This window comes from Trichogramma pretiosum, unplaced genomic scaffold, assembly GCF_000599845.2.
Source record: "Trichogramma pretiosum strain Unisexual culture from Peru unplaced genomic scaffold, Tpre_2.0 scaffold22, whole genome shotgun sequence".
Classification (NCBI taxonomy): Eukaryota; Metazoa; Arthropoda; class Insecta; order Hymenoptera; family Trichogrammatidae; genus Trichogramma; species Trichogramma pretiosum.
In genome coordinates this window covers 1,386,226-1,403,026 of record NW_019640932.1, presented here as the reverse complement: position 1 = coordinate 1,403,026, position 16,801 = coordinate 1,386,226, and the positions used below count along the sequence as shown (strand labels likewise).

At 35.6% G+C, this 16,801-nt stretch overlaps 2 protein-coding genes across 4 annotated transcripts; both read right to left on the bottom strand.

Annotated features, from left to right (window-relative positions):
• Positions 1 to 4: 4 nt before the first annotated feature.
• On the bottom strand, positions 5 to 4,601 carry LOC106648746. 3 transcript variants are annotated; one of them, XM_023457722.1, is made up of 4 exons: positions 4,373 to 4,601; positions 3,461 to 4,074; positions 1,022 to 3,400; positions 5 to 947 (listed from the first exon to the last, which is right to left on the bottom strand). In XM_023457722.1, the coding sequence occupies exons 1-4, from the start codon at positions 4,456 to 4,458 to the stop codon at positions 286 to 288; spliced, it is 3,741 nt and encodes a 1,246-aa protein (XP_023313490.1). In that variant the 5' UTR covers positions 4,459 to 4,601; the 3' UTR covers positions 5 to 285. The 3 variants fall into 3 exon arrangements, with proteins under 3 accessions (XP_023313490.1, XP_014221310.1, XP_023313489.1); XM_014365824.2 differs by having other exon boundaries at positions 1,022 to 4,074; XM_023457721.1 differs by having other exon boundaries at positions 5 to 944; positions 1,022 to 4,074.
• A 570-nt stretch (positions 4,602 to 5,171) lies between these two features.
• On the bottom strand, positions 5,172 to 15,319 carry LOC106648894. Its single transcript, XM_023457780.1, has 15 exons — positions 12,660 to 15,319; positions 12,161 to 12,399; positions 11,870 to 12,015; positions 11,113 to 11,292; positions 10,821 to 11,031; positions 10,613 to 10,737; positions 10,399 to 10,538; positions 10,059 to 10,324; positions 9,841 to 9,988; positions 9,487 to 9,771; positions 9,202 to 9,405; positions 8,774 to 9,050; positions 8,238 to 8,690; positions 6,016 to 8,172; positions 5,172 to 5,940 (listed from the first exon to the last, which is right to left on the bottom strand). Exons 2-15 carry the CDS (start codon positions 12,382 to 12,384, stop codon positions 5,228 to 5,230), a joined length of 5,529 nt encoding a protein of 1,842 aa, XP_023313548.1. The 5' UTR covers positions 12,385 to 12,399; positions 12,660 to 15,319; the 3' UTR covers positions 5,172 to 5,227.
• Positions 15,320 to 16,801: the final 1,482 nt, after the last annotated feature.

Sequence of the window (16,801 nt, the reverse complement as noted above, 5' to 3'; positions counted from 1 at the left end):
TTTGTGCTGCGTCAAAACATGACAGTTGTTATGTGACGCTCAGTACGTACGCGAATGAGATTAAAATTTGCTTTCGAATATATTTTAGGTGAGGTTAACGAGTTAAATAATTATTTGAACAAATTACACTTTTTTCACTTTTTATTGATTCGTGCATACTCTTACAAGTTAATACCGAAACTTATAGAAAATATACTCAATTCTTTTATTATAATTGTGTATTAATTATCATATTTTTTGATATCTATCTTGTAGACTTAATTAAATTAAAATGCTGAATAATGTTTATGTAGTGCTATGATTGATTTTTTTCGGTACATTGATCGCGAGATTTTTCACAAGCTGAAGCACATCTTGCACTACTTCTGTCTTCGTACCCACGATCGGGTCGTCTTTGGCTATTTTTTGATACATGTAATTATCCTTGGTATATCCGTTTGGATGCTTCCACTTTTCAATGCTATTGAATAATTTAAATGGATTACTCAGCTGATAGCTGAGTGTGGGTTTTATGAATCGTTGCGAGGGAATATGATTGACCTGTCGTCGCTTTTCACGTAATTTTTGAAAAAGATTAACTTTAGGTTTATCGTAAGCTACTTTGATAGGAAAAGACGGCGATTTAACAATTACGATAGTGTCGTCGTTGGAATTGACTGACCGATAGTAGTCTTTACGATCGTTGGATCGATATTTTTCTTTTTTAATGATCGGTTCGGTTCGTGCCGATGATTTCTTCGTCATGCTTAATAGGCTCTGAAGTAATTTTTTCATTTTACGAATAACAAAATCAACATCAGGTTTTGGTATTTGATTGGATTGAATTTCCTCGATCGACAAATCTTTTATTTCCTCTTGGCTCCTTTCCCAATCAGCTTCTGTATAAGCACGTTTTTTCCGGTTTTTTAATCTTTCATGGGGTCTTCCAGTCGTATTCACTTGGGCTACTATTCAGAAATGCATGATTTGTTAAATTTATACAAGTCAATTATAATTTGTTTAATTATCATATTTTACTTACTCGAATTTATTTGCCTCTTTAATTTTAAAGAAACATCAATGTTAGTATCAGCATCGATCAAATCATCATTTAAAATTAAAGTAAAACTTCCGTCGGACATACGGCGCACGGTCAAAGGTAAGCGAACTCCATCTCCAATGAATTCCAATTTTGATCCCTGTGCAATTTTAAGGCTTTTATTCATATCAATGGGTACTAATTTACCCATGTATGAAGGAAGTTTAGCTCGGGCTGAAATATTTTTTCGGTCAATTTCTAATGAATCCGTTTTTATTTCATCCAATTCTGAATCAGGATCTACTGTCATTCTACTAAGTTGACTTGATTCTCCTGCGAAATCTTTGTCGATCGACTGTTTAACTGGAACATCCGCTGGAGGATGTAACTTTTGATAATTTGCCAAAACACCTTCATTTGAGTAATACTTTATTGGTTCGTTCATGCTTGCAGCTGGTATAATTTCCATTTCTGTTGGAGCCACTATTTTTGAATTTTCGAAATCTATTTCGGATCTATTGCCAGGATTTTGTGTTTCCGGTTTAATGGTAGTCACATTAAGTAGTTCGTCCAAATTTTTTACAATAGCTTTTTTTAAGACATCATTGATTCCAGGTACCTTATCTTCAACGGTTTGAGGATTAATTTTCTTCAATTTATCCAAAATAGATGTTTTTTTTTCTTGATCAATATCCGGTCCTTCTTTAACGGTTACATTTGGTTGTTTTTTAGGATCTTTACTATCATTATCGAGCGGGTGTTGTTCTTCAAATTTATCTAAAATATCCTTTTTCAATTGCTCATTGAATCCTATACCGGTAGTCGAGTTCTTATCAGTCGGTGCAGTAACTTGGTCTTTTGTTAAAAGTTTGATTCTCTCGACCAGAGCTTTCTTCTTGTCTTCGTCATATTCTTGATATTCGTTTTGCAAAGGTTTTTCGATAGTATATGATGAACCATTCTGTGTAAGAACATTTTCTTTAATTGGTGTTAGAGGAATTGTTTTGTCATCTTCGCTATTGTCTGAAAATATCGATTCTGGCCAGTTGATTTGAACGTTATCAGGATTGGAGGGATTTTTTGGTTGAGTAATCTTTTGATCCAATAGTTTTGGAGCTCCAACATAGCTAGAGTTAGGACTAAGATCATTAGGATAATTTTTGAACTGTGAATTTAATTGATATTTTGGTTTGACGAGCAAATTGTAAGCCTGTACAATTGTCGATTCATCGATTACTCCACGCTTTTTGTCGAGAGCATACTTTGTAGCCTTGACTATCAAGTTTTGGGCAATTGGCTGAGCGACCGAAGATATACCTAATTCAGATTTATTTAAAATGTCTGTCAACATATCGAAAACTTCTCTGGGAGGCGTATTTTCGTCCGTGCTGTTGCCGTGAAAGCCCTTCACTTCATCGTTCCACACACTTTTTTTGAATTTTTTCCCTTGCGAAGACTCAACGTTGGTTCGAAAAGGTATAGTTTCAACTATATCGTGCAATGTATTCTTGATCAAATTTTGCATTTCATTCGTTACAGGCCTATCGAGTAATTGACCAATTAAACCATTAGCTGCATCCAAAATCATATTTTCAACCTCGGGTACAGCAAAAAGATTTTTCAAGACTGGAACATTTGGAATTTCAGGCAATAATTCCTCTGTCGTATTGACGATTTCCGGTAAATTTTCTTCGTTAGCATAATTAACAAGTAGATCTTGTGCTTTACCGGGCACTAAATTATTGATTATTTTTTTTATAGTATTCTCTGCAATAATTTTATTTAACCTTTCACCTTCGTTTTGGATTGTTTCATTTGAAGATGTATTATTATTTTGATTTTGAAGTTCAGCATTTGAATTATTCACAGTTTTTGTTGGTTGTTCAGGTTTTATTTCTGGTTCAGATAAATTATATTTTTCAATATCGTCCAAAGTCAAGGGTTTAATATCTACTAAATATCGACTTTTATAATTAGCTTTATTTTTTTCGGGACTTATTGAGCCATTTTTTGGTTGTTCAGCTACATCAATTGTTGGTGCTTTTGTCGTTGTAGAGCAATCAATCGAAGTAGCGGGGTTTTTAATTGGTATCTTTTTATCGACAGCAGCATTTTTATTCAGTTTAGAGTTCGAATTAAATTTGTTACCATAGGCCAAACAATTTATTATACTGCATATGAAAGCCTGTAAATCGAACTGATCTTGGTCTTCTTCACTATTTACTTGACTTGCACTTCCCGTGATCGTAGATCTTGGATTTACTGGTTTTGATCCTTGATTGGTTCGAAAAATAGGATTCTCATATACTTTATGTTTGGACAATTTGTTTGGAGCAATTAATTTAATGTTATCATGAACTTTGCTGTTTTTATAATTCGCAACTGGATTATTTTCTATAAATTTATCGTAGGAATGTGACGGAGAGTTTATGCTGGAAAAATCATTTTCATGTGACTGAAGTACCGTCTCTTCGTTTGGTTGAAATAAATACTTCTGCGATTCTATACCTTTATTATTATTACCCTTCATCATAATATTTTTTGTAAAAGGAATATTTATTTTCATTGGTTGTGTTCGACTTTGTCGAAGATTGATTTTATTTTTAGTATCTGGAGCCGAGTAATGGAGATTTAAATTCCTCGAATTTAAAGTTTTTAATCTTTTCTCATTTTCAAATTGAATGCATTTTTGACATTCCGTACTGTCATCGTCACAAACACACTCAAATTGTATTTCCGTAGAATCTATAAATTCTTTTTGATTTTTCTCCTCACTGTCATCAGACATGATGTACTGAGGATAATAATCGCGAGAAATTAGCGTACCATCATTTTTTAAGTAAATTCCAGCCGATATTGGACTACGCTTCATTTTACTTAGTTGTTGGGTTAAAAATTCTCTCACTTTGGATAACGATTGCGCTTGAAAGTCTTCATTACTCCCAGAAATTTCAATATTTGTATATGGTATAATATATTCCAAATTCTTTGTAATCTTTCCGCTGGTATTTTTCTTGTCTTGTTGAACTTTAGTTTTATTAGATTCTACATCTTCCCTAAAAAATAAAACTTTATTACATACACATTCTTTCTTATATTAAAATTATTTTAGAGTTTATATAATTATTGTTATTATATTGGTTCGTAAGCCTGCTAAATACAAAGAGGCTACTGTTAAAATATAGCTACACAAAATGAGCTTTAAATTGCTGACGCATTAGATTTATAAGTGATTATAAGTTGCATTATATCATAAAAAAAGCGATTAATTTGTATTCTAGATAACTTCTCGTTTAAAATAATTTCCTTGTAATTAATACTCAATAATGTAAATACAGTTACTAATGTACTTACTTGAAAGGGAAGCAGTGTAGTCGCGTTGCAAAATTAAAGATTAAGATCCCAATGATGATAAAACGCACTGAATAATTATTCGACATTTTAAAGACAGATAATTTTCGTCCATCATTTATTCCATGCTTAAAAAAATCGTTCACTCAGCTCAGTTTCTCATCGTAATTAAAAAATCAGCAGAATCTTTAAAGCGAACAATGCGATTCGGTCAATGTGCGACTTGACGACACGAAAGCTCTTAAACTACTGAGCTCATAAAGTAAGGCTGTTTGACAGAAAGTACATCATAATCATAAAAATCATGTTGCGAAAGAAAAAAATTTCGCAATGTTTGCTAACTACGATTCTGTTCGAAGTATCAATTAAACAATAGATCAATGAATAATAATATAGAAGATCAATGAACAATTAAAAGTTTTGATCGGTTTAATATTTTATAAACAGTAGTAAATTTGTATTCTCAATTTTATTCATACAGCCAATGTACGTTTTATTTACAGAACTTTCATATCATAGTTTACATACACTTATTACTGAATGGAAATGAAAAGATGCCTGTATATTGTGATTCGCGTAGAAAAAAGATTAACTGCAGCTGTTAAGTTTATTTACTTTTTATTTCATAAGTTTTGAAACATAATAGAAAAATTAAATTCTTTTATATGGTAGGTGATTTTTGGTCAGAGAGAAAGCACAAATTTATTTGTGGTCAATTTTTTTATTGTAGTTAAAATTTAATAATACAAATGTTATAAAATATAAAATGTCGGCATACATATTCAATTACATATTAATTTTATGAGGTATAAAATTTTAACCTAAAATTTTCTAATATATAGGATAAAAAGTATTATTTTATTTTTGTGTTACAACTTGTGTAAAGTTTTGAAGAAAGTCAAAAAACTTTTTTATTCCGACAGTCATAAATTGAAAGACCTTTTGATTTATGTAACTGTTTTCAAAGTCTTGTTTATTTAAATCAGAAGTGGTCTGCTCAGAGTTTTCTATGGCTTCATCAAAATTTTCAATGAAACTTTCAAAAGAACCAGTAATATTTTTTGCTTTTTTCAATTCGCTATTTATAACAGTTTGTATTTTAGGTATTGAATCTACTAAAAGAGATTCTATATTGGCTTGCGAAGTTGGATTAGAAGGTTTTACTGTAGTCGATTCTTCAATATCAGACAAATTTTTGAGTTGTTTTTTCTCGGCATCATTTGTTTGATTGTCATATTCACGAATTAAATCTTCATCTCTCTGCAATTCCATAATATTCTGCCAAATGGCATTTAATTCCAAATCATTAGAACGACCTATCGAATTTCCTACAGAATTCGAGTGATTTTCATTTTCGATTGTTTCAACCGATCTCTTTAGTCTCTTTGAATAGATATTGAATAATTGTTTTGACTTGAGTTTGGCTAATTTTTCATTTTTACCAGAATTAATATGGTTTTTATATACTTTTTTAATATTTTTATTTGGATATGACTTATTATGAATATTTGTAACTTCAGAATTAAATTGTTGATCTGTACTCCGTTTTTTTCTGCTATGAATCTTATGAGCTGTGATTGAAAAAAATATATCAATTTCCAGGACAATTTTTCGACATGATCAATAAATAATTTTAAGAGACTCACTTAAAGTATTATCGACTTTTCTTCGAGTAATTTTAGAATTGCCAAAGCCCAAGTCAAATGCTAATGGACTGTCAGTTTTCACATCTTGGGATGCTTCTCGTTTATATCGAGCTGTATCTTCATCGTATCTATAAAATTGTGTTTTTGGCGAATCAAATGACTCGGATCCAGCATATTCTGGCATGTCATGATGAGATCTTTTAATTAACTTAGATTTTCGAATTTCATCATGATTGGTATCATCATTTTGCAGTTCTTGATTTTGATCAGCTTGTGTCAAATATCGTGAGTTAAAATCTTGTTCTTCATAGGGGATTTCAAGTGATAGTTCACTATCCCCATCGACAATTAATTGTTCCTTTTGCTCGAATTCATCGGCATAGGTTTCCTGCAGGGTTTCTGGAAAATGTTTTTTTCGAGGCTTGACTTTATCTAAGGAGCTAATATAAAAGTCTATCTCATCGGAATCATCTTCGAGATCTGAATATTGCGTAGGTTTGTACTTCATGAATGACATATCTTTGAGTCGTTCGATTGCCTTTCTGTCTGAATCATATTCATCGGTGGCTCGTCGTTGAAGTTTGTGATCCTCGAAATCAGAATTTTCTATTATAGCTTCAATGAGCTTTTCTTTGTATTGCTGCAACATTTTGTCACGCTTTGCTCTCAATTTGATTTTTAATCGTTCCAATTGATCGTGACGTTTCTTTTGAAATTCTTCAAGTTTTGCTCTTTCAATATCTATCGCCCTCATGGATCTCTCGATCATTTTTTTTTGCCTCTTGTTTTCATTTTCTTTGGCTAGTGCAGCTAATGCTTCGGATCGTACACTCACCTTTCCCGAAGCTGTCTTTACGAAATCGGCTGGTTTCGACGAGCTGTTTTTTGACAAAGTGTCGCCAGGCTTTTGCTTCAACGATGTTGCTTTTAGCTCAGCATTCATCAATTTTTGTACAGGAGTTTTCAGGCCAAGAGCGGTGGTCAATTTACTTTCTTTTTTCGTAAGTTTTTTTTCTGTTGTAGGGTTTTCTGTAACATTTGCAGTTTTATTTTTAGTATCAACGTCATCTTTCTGAGTTTCCTCCACTGCAATGGTAGTTGCGTAGACGTCTGACTTGTCGAGCGCTTGAGGCGAATTTTCGGCTGTAGAACTTTCGATTTTAACAGAGCTCTGTTCAATCGCGTCTGGAGCAACAAATTGAGCTTCTGTTGTTTGAATTTGATCCACCTTAACATTATCGGGTTCAGTAATTTTACTGTGTTCGTCAAAAGTCGCGTTTGGGCGTTCAAAGCCATCGCTAGGCTTCGGGGTGGCAATATCGGTATTAGAAACCTCTTTTTCTTTGTCTGCGTCGATTGACTCTTGGGCGGATTCAAGAAAAAACTTCTGCTCTGATTCTATTGCTTTGGGCGGAGCAATGTCGGCTTGAGTTTCGTGCGTCGGCGTCGGAGAAAATGGGTTTTGCGGAGAAACGGCGTAATCCATGACTTCGGATGCCTCGTTTGAATCGCAATCGTCGCTCTCGACCGCAGGCACATTTTGCGAAATTTCACTGTTTTCTACGGGATCTTGAATACTGTACACAGCTTCCGGTTCGATCATATCTGCGCCAAATCCATCGGTATAATACGGGATCGCGTAGGGGTTCATAATCTGTCTTTTAAAGCGACCCCTTTGAAATGGATTTCGATAATAATGTGATTCCATACTATCGAACTGAGGCAAAGGATGTCGAAAACTAAATCTTGGGTCATTATTGCACTCTTTGCAATTTTCGCTTCCCCGAATCACCCGACATTGACAATCTTGGCTGTTGTTTGTATCTTCCGATAGCATTTCTTTATTTAATAGTTCTTCAATAGCAGCGATGTGTCGTTTCGATCGATCACTCGTGGTTGTAGCGGGCTGCTCGGTTTGGATGTTTGGGGCAACGCTGGTTGGCTTATATTCTTGTGTTTTGCCTGACTGATCAAGTGGCGCTGTTTGAGGGTACACGATTTGGGGTTGATATTGTGCTTGCGGCTGAGATTTCAATTCAGTCAAATCATATTGCCTTTCTTGTGGAGGCTTCTCGTAATACTTGATAAGTTTAACCAATGCTTTTTCTTTCGTCCCATTCTTGTTTGCATCAACAACTGGATTATCTGACTTTAGTCCTGTAATAAAATTAACATTAAGTATACACACTGACGCACATGTCAAAATTAATTTTCTGTCTTACCTCTCGAATTATCGCTAATTTCTTGCGGCGCGATCGCAGCGGCATTTGCATTTTCTCTCTTCCAAAACGTCCTCGTTTGCTGCGATTGAGCGTACTGCGGATGATTGGGATCGACTGCCGGATAATTATAAGCCGGGCTGTAAGCCGGCATAGACTGCGACGCGTAAGCCAAGCTCGGCTGCTGTTGCTGCTGCTGCACTTGCGACGGATAAACGTAAGTGACGCCATCGATCGACGATTCTTTCTTGGAATTGGGCTCCTTTGACGCTCGCCTCATCTCTTGCCTCTCGCGAAAGCGCTGTCGTCTTTCCTCGCGCCGTTCCAAAAATCTCTCCTTTGCTTGCTCGTACTTCGAGACAGGCCCAGGATACGGATTGGCGTATTGATACACGTATTGATCGTTCGACGGATTGTAAGCTTCATCGAGGTTTCGTCTTTTACGCTGTGAATCTTCTACAAAACAAAAAATGATGTAATTTTTTTTGCTACCAAATTGTAGACGTATTTCATGGTGATCAATCAACGGTGTAATTTACCATTTTCGTCGGAGAGTAATCGGTAAAGGGCTTTGAGCTGTTCCTCGATTTGCGCTGGTACGCTGGTTCTCTTGGCTTTCTCGGTATTGAGTACTTCCTCTAGCAGCAAATCTTGACCTTTGGAGTTTAGTTTCGAACTAGTTGGAGCGGCAGCAGCAACGGGGGTGGCGAGCTCGTAACTTCTGCCCGCTTCCTTCTCAAGACTCTTCATTGCATTCTCTACTTTGGATATCAATGTCAAAGCTTCGATCACTTTCTCCGTGTCCATGCCCTGGGCCTGATGACAAATTTTGAAATTAGATCAGATTTAAAGTTAATAATATGAAAAAAAAAACTTAAATAATTATAATTTTATCGAAGGAAATTTAGGCTTTATAGCATTTTTAAAAATGTGACAAAAAAGGTGATAAAGTTACAAATTGAATTACTTTTTCTTGCTTCTCGCTGCTGCGTTTTTTCGATAAATTCTCTAGCTCGCGCTGCCTTTTTCTCTCCTCGTGCTCCATCAAACGTTTTTTGTACTTGTGAAGCTTGGCTCGAATAACTTCTCCGGAGTCCATGCCTTCTACGTCTTTTTCCAAACTTTCATCTACTTCGTCGCTGCCATCATCAGTTGCTCGCTTGATACCACTCTGATAATACATTAACAATTTTTATAAATATATTATTTATATATAATGAACTTTGGAAGAAAGTCAAGTTTCCATCTGTACCTTTAAATTTGGAATTTGATAATCTCTTCGCCGCAAAACCTTATCTACTTTTTCTTTTTCCAGTTCTCTTTGTTTCATATTACGCCGTATGGCTGATCGCCTCTGCTGAAATCTCGGCAATTGTTTAGCTTCTTCGAGAGAAATTATGCTTGTCGAATTTAAAATTCCCTCGTCGTCATCCAATTCATTTTCCTCTTTGACCTCTGGACTTATTAGGCGATCGGGAGTTCTTTTCATCTCGTTTTTGTGAGATGATTCATCTTCGGTACCCATGCAAGCTTTAATCTGATTTTTGTGAAAAAAAACCACAATTTTTAATATGATACTTCACTATTTTTGGTTATTTAAACTTACTTTAATGTCGGGTAGTACCCAAAATCCTATAGCTCCCGAAGCTAGACGTATTTTTACGCCTTTTTCTGAGCTCGATATAGCGGGTTGAAAATTGGGTAATCTTTTTCCTTCGACGAGATTCAATGGCTCGTTGTTTAAAAGCACAGATCTTAAAAATTACAATTAAATTAGTGATGGAATCGTACACTTAAATTGTAAGTGTAAGTGAATATAATTACTCGACAAACATCCTATTTTCGGCCTCGTAGCCAGGCAATAAAATATATTTATGAACGAGTTTCGGCTTGAATCCTTTGAGATTGACTGTGACTTTAGTGGGTGTCAAATTAATGCCAAATATCGTGAGAGAGCCTCTCTCGTATCTATCGGAGGCTTTTGTGCACTGACAATAAAAATGCACGTGAGTCTTATTACCAGAAGTAATTTTTGCATCGAGTACTTCTGGTCCAACTAATTTTTTATGTAGTACCGATACCCAATAATCCTATAAATTATATTTGGTTAATTTTGTTGAGTTTTTTTTAGTAATAAAGTATTGATATGAGAAAAAAATCGTACTGGGGATGTTTTAAATAAATCCGAATCTTCGGGTTGTCTCATGATGACTTGTACTCCCGACTTGGCTGCATTACCCAAACGTCTCGTCCACACGAGTGCACCGAGGAACTGTTTCTTACAGTCTTCCGGGCGAGATTCGGCTGCAAAAAATTATTAATTCTCGTTTATATTGCATAATATTTTTGTTCGAAAGATATACACTGCCATCGCTCACCAATCCAGAGGGGCTTTTTAAGCAGGTGCCGCCCCAAAAATCGATACAAGCTGTCCTTGTCGGCGGCTAGATTGTCGTGGTGCATCGACACGCCGTCGGAATCTATGCTGACTCCCGCGAATTCCCTACAGAACGACAGATTTTATTTTTCGTTCGAATAGCGTTCGTTAAAGCGAGACGAGCGCAGCATCGTTAAAACAAAACTCACGGATGCCAAGTGACGACGTTGAGAGCGTTGGCCGCCACGGAGAAAAAGTCCTGCAGGAACTGTTGCTGCTGACGCGTCTTGTAGGCGACTATGTCGGGGCCCGCGACAACGGACCCGGCCGCGTATCTCGGGAAGGCGTCGAGCATGCTGCGAAGACGTTGCACGTAACGACCGAGCTCGCCGCCGCTCATATCGCAGCGTTCCTCGCATTCTGCACGATATTTTTATTCGTATATTCGCAGATAATCTCGATTTGTATTATAACGCATTAAACAGGGGGCGCATAGTTTACCGTAGCCAACTTGCCAGCTGGTATTGTAGTTCATGCGATCGCTGTAAGCTATGAGCTCGAGGGCGTTGCGCGAATCCCAGGCCGTGGCCTTGGTTGCATCGGGCTGCAAAGGTGCCACGCTGGCTATCAGTTCGAGGCCGGATTTTTTCGCCCACTCGTTTACGCTGGTCCACTGTTTGTCTGTACAGAGGAGAAAAAAGCGTGAAAAAATTTACGAGTAAGTGCTTAACTTTTTTTTTCTGTGTAGCCACCGGTGTTCCAGTAGTGCATTGTGTGCCATGGCAATCGATAACGGCGTGCAAACTTTATAGGTGTAATTATGGAGCACGAATCCTTCTATCCCAATGGCATTTGTTACACCCATTTCGGAAAGAGAGAGAGAGAGAGAGAGAAAGTGTGCGAGAGTAGACGCACACACATACAAACGGCACTAGAGTACTGCAGATGGCAGTTTCACCTTTGTTTACGGGCACTCTATATACGAGCTACACAGGTATGCACTGCGGCTTGCTGCTATCCCAGAGTGCAGGCGAATCTAATTCGACGAAACTTTGCTCTTTACTGAACATTTACTCTCTCGCTGTGCATCGTGTGCTTATACGTGCGTCGTGTGTTGCGACGCGCTTTTGTCCTCCGATGACTCCCTCGTGGTTTTTGCGATCGTGTCCGGATCATCGACGGCAAATAATAGCAACGCACGACGCATTGTACCTTATGTCCGCGAGAAAAGAAGAAAAATCGATTACCGCTTTATTACCTGTGAATTTGAAACTCGAGCTCGGAAGCTTGTCCTGTTGGTACCCCGCGTTGCCCTGGAAAACGTGCAAGTTGCTGCGTGGTCCTGCGATTCGCACGTAGGCCGGTGCCAGAGCTTGCGCCAAATTCGTGCTCTTTTCGACGTCGCTGTGAGTCGAGCCATAATCAGGAGGAGGCAAGTTGGTGGAGAAAAAGGAAAAAATTTGAGCGTGCGAAACAGTACACGCGCATGAATTCACGGCTCGTTACAGCCGCGCATTTATGCGGCAACAGACAGCAACACACAACTTACCCAAGAGTATCGGCATTGAGCAGTACTAGAGGATCCAAAGTTATGCTCAAGAACTTGTCGCTAACAACCGCGAGCGGTTTCTTGACGTTCACGTTCAGTGTCAGCTCCTCTGTAACGGCTGTTGCGGCTGCTCCCGCCGTCGTTGTTGCCGTAGCTGTGAATAGGGCCAGCAGCAACGCTGTCGCACAATTGCGAACTGCTACCCTTTCTGCCTTTCCGCTCATTATATAAGCACTAAACTTTAACGACTAATGTTAATTATCAAAGTATAAAATGAAAACATAATACAAGCTGCATGGAAAAAATCGAACGCGTGTTCGACGCTCGAGGTTCGTTCAACAACTGTCGACGATAATTCGCCGAAGGCTATTGTCGAAAACGAATAAAAAAAAAGAAAGAAACAACGACGATTGACAAAACCTGCCCCGTGGATTTGGACATTGGTATTTTGCTTAATCGTAAGAGACTCGCGAGGAATCTAGGTCGAAGCGCGACTCACCTTTTCGCAAGCTCAGCAGAGCTTCGTTCGGCACTGCACAGATATAAGTCGCGAGCTCAATGGTATTACAATCATTTGTTGTTGTTATGGTTTTTTTTCCAATACCGAACGTAGTTGAGCGAACTACAAAAACAGGATTGGGAACATTTATAATTAATTGTGAAATATTTAATAACATCATTGATTTTTTTATTTTATTTTTTACAGAGATATTAACTAAATATCATAAACGTATGTATTTTGCGTATATTGCATAAACTAAACCTTTAAATGCACTCTTATTGATGTCAATTAATATTACAATAGTGCTTACAATACGTTTAGCATTAAAAAGTTTTAACTACGAGGTAAACAACGCCAAGACATTTGCTGCTTCGTTTTTCATTCGATCTGCCTTTTTAACGATCAGAGTAATTAATATAATTTTTAAAAGACATATTCATAGTATATTTACGTTAACTATTACTAAATCACAATTTGGGTCTCGAAAATGCCACGTTGAAAAATGCTAAATATTTGATTACCTGTTTTCTGAAGCAACAAACTGTTAGTCGATCAAGCACGTTTCGACACATTGAAAGTTCTATATTTTTTTTTATTGACAATCCGAGCGCGTCGTCGAGTGGGCTGTATATCGTCAGTTTTTTTTTAGTTTTCTTTGAAGAATTTAAATTTACATTTTTTCTATACATATCTAACAATCATCGACTTTTTAAAAATCTATATGTCGTTCAACGATTTCGTAAAATTTAGTCGTGAACAGTATGTGAATGTTGCATGTAGTACGCACCTGTGTTATTTTTAAAGTAATCGAAGGAAATAAGGTGATTTACTTTTTTATTTTGGGATTAAACTTTCTTGCTTTTTATAATTGGTGTCAAAGATCATTCCAAATCCAGATCTAATTGTATTTGGGTATGGATCTTTCATCATGTGCTAATCTGTCGAATTTTGTAACGTTGAACGCTGCCTTCCAAGTTTTATTTATTTTTTTACTTCATTGGGGTAAAAAAATTTAGGACTGTCCCTATATGTATAGGCATCAATGATATTGCTTTTTGTTTTATGTTTTTTTTGCAAACAACTATCGTGATTAATTTTAATTAAAAAATGAATCTCGTTGCCGATAAACCTCAAAGCACATCATCTTTTGACATTCTAAGATATTCACATTCCTCCATTTTACGCTTTTTTTTTCAAGAAAGAAATTAAAATCAATCAATATATTTACTTAACAGCGGTAGGATAAAAGGTTAAAAGTAGTTTTCAACTACGCTTTATGAATAAAATATTTTTATCAACTAGTTAATTTAATCTTATAACTTCAATTTGTAGCGTCGTTGTTTCGATGTGGTTGTCTTGTTTAGATAATCGTGAATAAAAGCGAAAGCCGATGGAAATCAGCAATAACAGGATTGTTGGGGTGACGAGTCTCAGCGTTCGTCGCAACTTTTTCATTTCCATAAAAACGTTTTTAAACTTCAAATCAGAAAATATGTTTCTGTAAGCCATTGCAACTTTTACAAGTAGTAAAAACTATCATTTTAACGATGATTAAATTCATGGATATTTATTTTCATTACGAGGCATACTTCGATTGATTCTCATGTCGGTGGTCGTGTAATATCTCACTTTATACACCATCGTGGCGAGTTTCATAAAAAATGTAATTGCTTCCTTTGGATTATGCTAATGTACGAAAATATTTTCCAAAGAATCGATGGAAATCAAAAATAGTTTGTTATCGTTAAAAAAAGGATTCAACGCGTAAGCTCGCTCGTTTCTTCGGAGTCATTATTATATCTGCATCCGATATTTTTTCAAGTATACTTGAAAATAAAAATTATAACTGTACCAATTTGTGAGTGGGTTTGTCGTATCATTTCAATAAATGCACAGTTCTTCAGTGCTTTTTTCTTGCAACAACCATACTCACGAGTAATTTGTAGTCTGTACTTGATGTATTATTATATTTGTTACGTTACACACGTATATTAACTTATATATCGTAGCAGCAGCAGAAGAAAAGCGCAGAGTCTAGAAGCATCGAGAAACAACAGTGATATAGTGTACGTGAACAATAAATTAGAGCAACAGCGATGCACATGTATACACACATATATTATATGCACAACAATGACATAGACAGTAGTAGAAGTTGTGTTGCCAGAGATAGTTTTGCGACAAGCCATGATCGCAGAAGCACATCCGAAGTCTCTTTCTCTGCACATAGCTTCATTGAGATTATAATTATATATTTATGATAAATATTGTTGTATGGAAATTTCATGGTGTTTGGGTATAAGGTGGTTGGGTATAACAGTGTATAACGTAAATAATTTCGAAGTGGTGAAAATGAAAATTAAGTAGTAAACGGGACATGCATTAAATTGACAGAAAAACAGTTTGTTTTAACGATTTTTTCTTCAATCTTTACTTGAATCCATTTTATTTTTTTTATTATTTACAACATCAATAAATAATGTATTTTCTTTTTAAAGATATACAGACGAATGTCACTGCTAAGATTTGTTTGTGTGTTTTTTTTTGTTAATTTCATTTCGATTTTTCGCCAGAAAGTCGCGAGGAAACGCAGAGAATATTATCTCGTAGATTTAAATCCAGATGAATTGTTTTTAGAATAGAAAAAAACATGCGTAATTTTGAGATTCGTGTAAAAATCAAAATCAGTTGCCTTGCTCGACTGAGGTTTAGCAGCGGCGAACATGTCAAAAGTGCAGCAGTGAACAAAAGTGTATCGTTTGTTTTTTTTTTTTTTTGTTATATATACTTGTAACTCGTCAAAAATTCATCTGAATTTTACCGGCTAAAATCGAGCATACAGTCGAAAACTAGGTCCACTACACGTTTCAGCTATAGAGAAATTTTTTTTCACACATGCATATAGAAACATTGAAGACACAAGTAAAGAGAGATCTGTGTTTTTTTGTCTAGATTTGTTTTTAAGTAAAACATCAAGAGTTTTTTATGCTGTGGTAGTATAGCAAGAGAAGTAGTAGTTGTAATTGTAGCAATGATAATAATTTTAAATTTTGACTCGAACAACTTGTGTAGGCGTATTGGTAATAAGTTCGCGCTTCAAACAAACGTACAATTAATTTCTGAATAACAATCGAATTTCATTTGTAATTTCAATTCGTCATAAATAAATATTCATATTGAATTTTTTTTTGTTCTCTCTAAAAATTTAAATATTTTCAACTTTTGGTATATTTTGATTTCTCTCTTTTTTTCTTTCAACGTTCGTGCCTCTTACACTCAAGAATAATCCATTTTTCTACAGTTTCTTCAAAATTTACAATCTCGCCGTAATAATTCTTAAACCTTTTTTGTCATTTGTTTCATAATAATAAATATAATGTAGGAGTAATTGACTTCAAGTATATTGTTTGTATCGGTTTGCTTGAATATACATAATATATATAGTTTCTCTTGTATACATATATATAGATTTTTTATTAATTGGATTTTTCGTTCGTCGGCAGAATACAGTTTTGTTTAAGTTTTGGACAGAAGTAATCTGAGTGAAAAATCAATCGTTCATGAAAATATAAATATTAATGCACTCAATTGCTTTATGGCATACTTTATCGATTGACCGGCAAAAAGTATCCATCAGATACACAAATAAATGCAACGTATCATAATAATATTCCGTATAAACTTCGCAAAATGTCAAAACTAAAAACTATATTGTCCATTATTAAAAAACGCGTCAAATCAAGCGACAAAGATAGATTTTTCCCTCGAATTCATTAGAAATAACACGATCGTTTTGTTTAACGGAAAAAAGAAGAAAAAATTGAGAAATAGAGAGCTGTCCAACAAAAGGTATACGTATCGTTCGAATCATCTTCACCCATCGCATCTATCGGAGACATCTTACACCATATAGAAAAAATTGATTACATTTATTTTTTTTATCTTTCATAGAGATAGAGAAATAGAGAGAAGATATAGACAGCGCGAGCCGGCGTTCGTAACGTTAATCTCGCAAAGTTATCCAACGAGTGGTTTTAACGGCCATCAATGAATTGATCTCTTGTGTAAATTTTTGGTCACTATTCGATTCAACACCACGATACCGATTATAATATACTTTTTTTCTCACTTTAATTTTA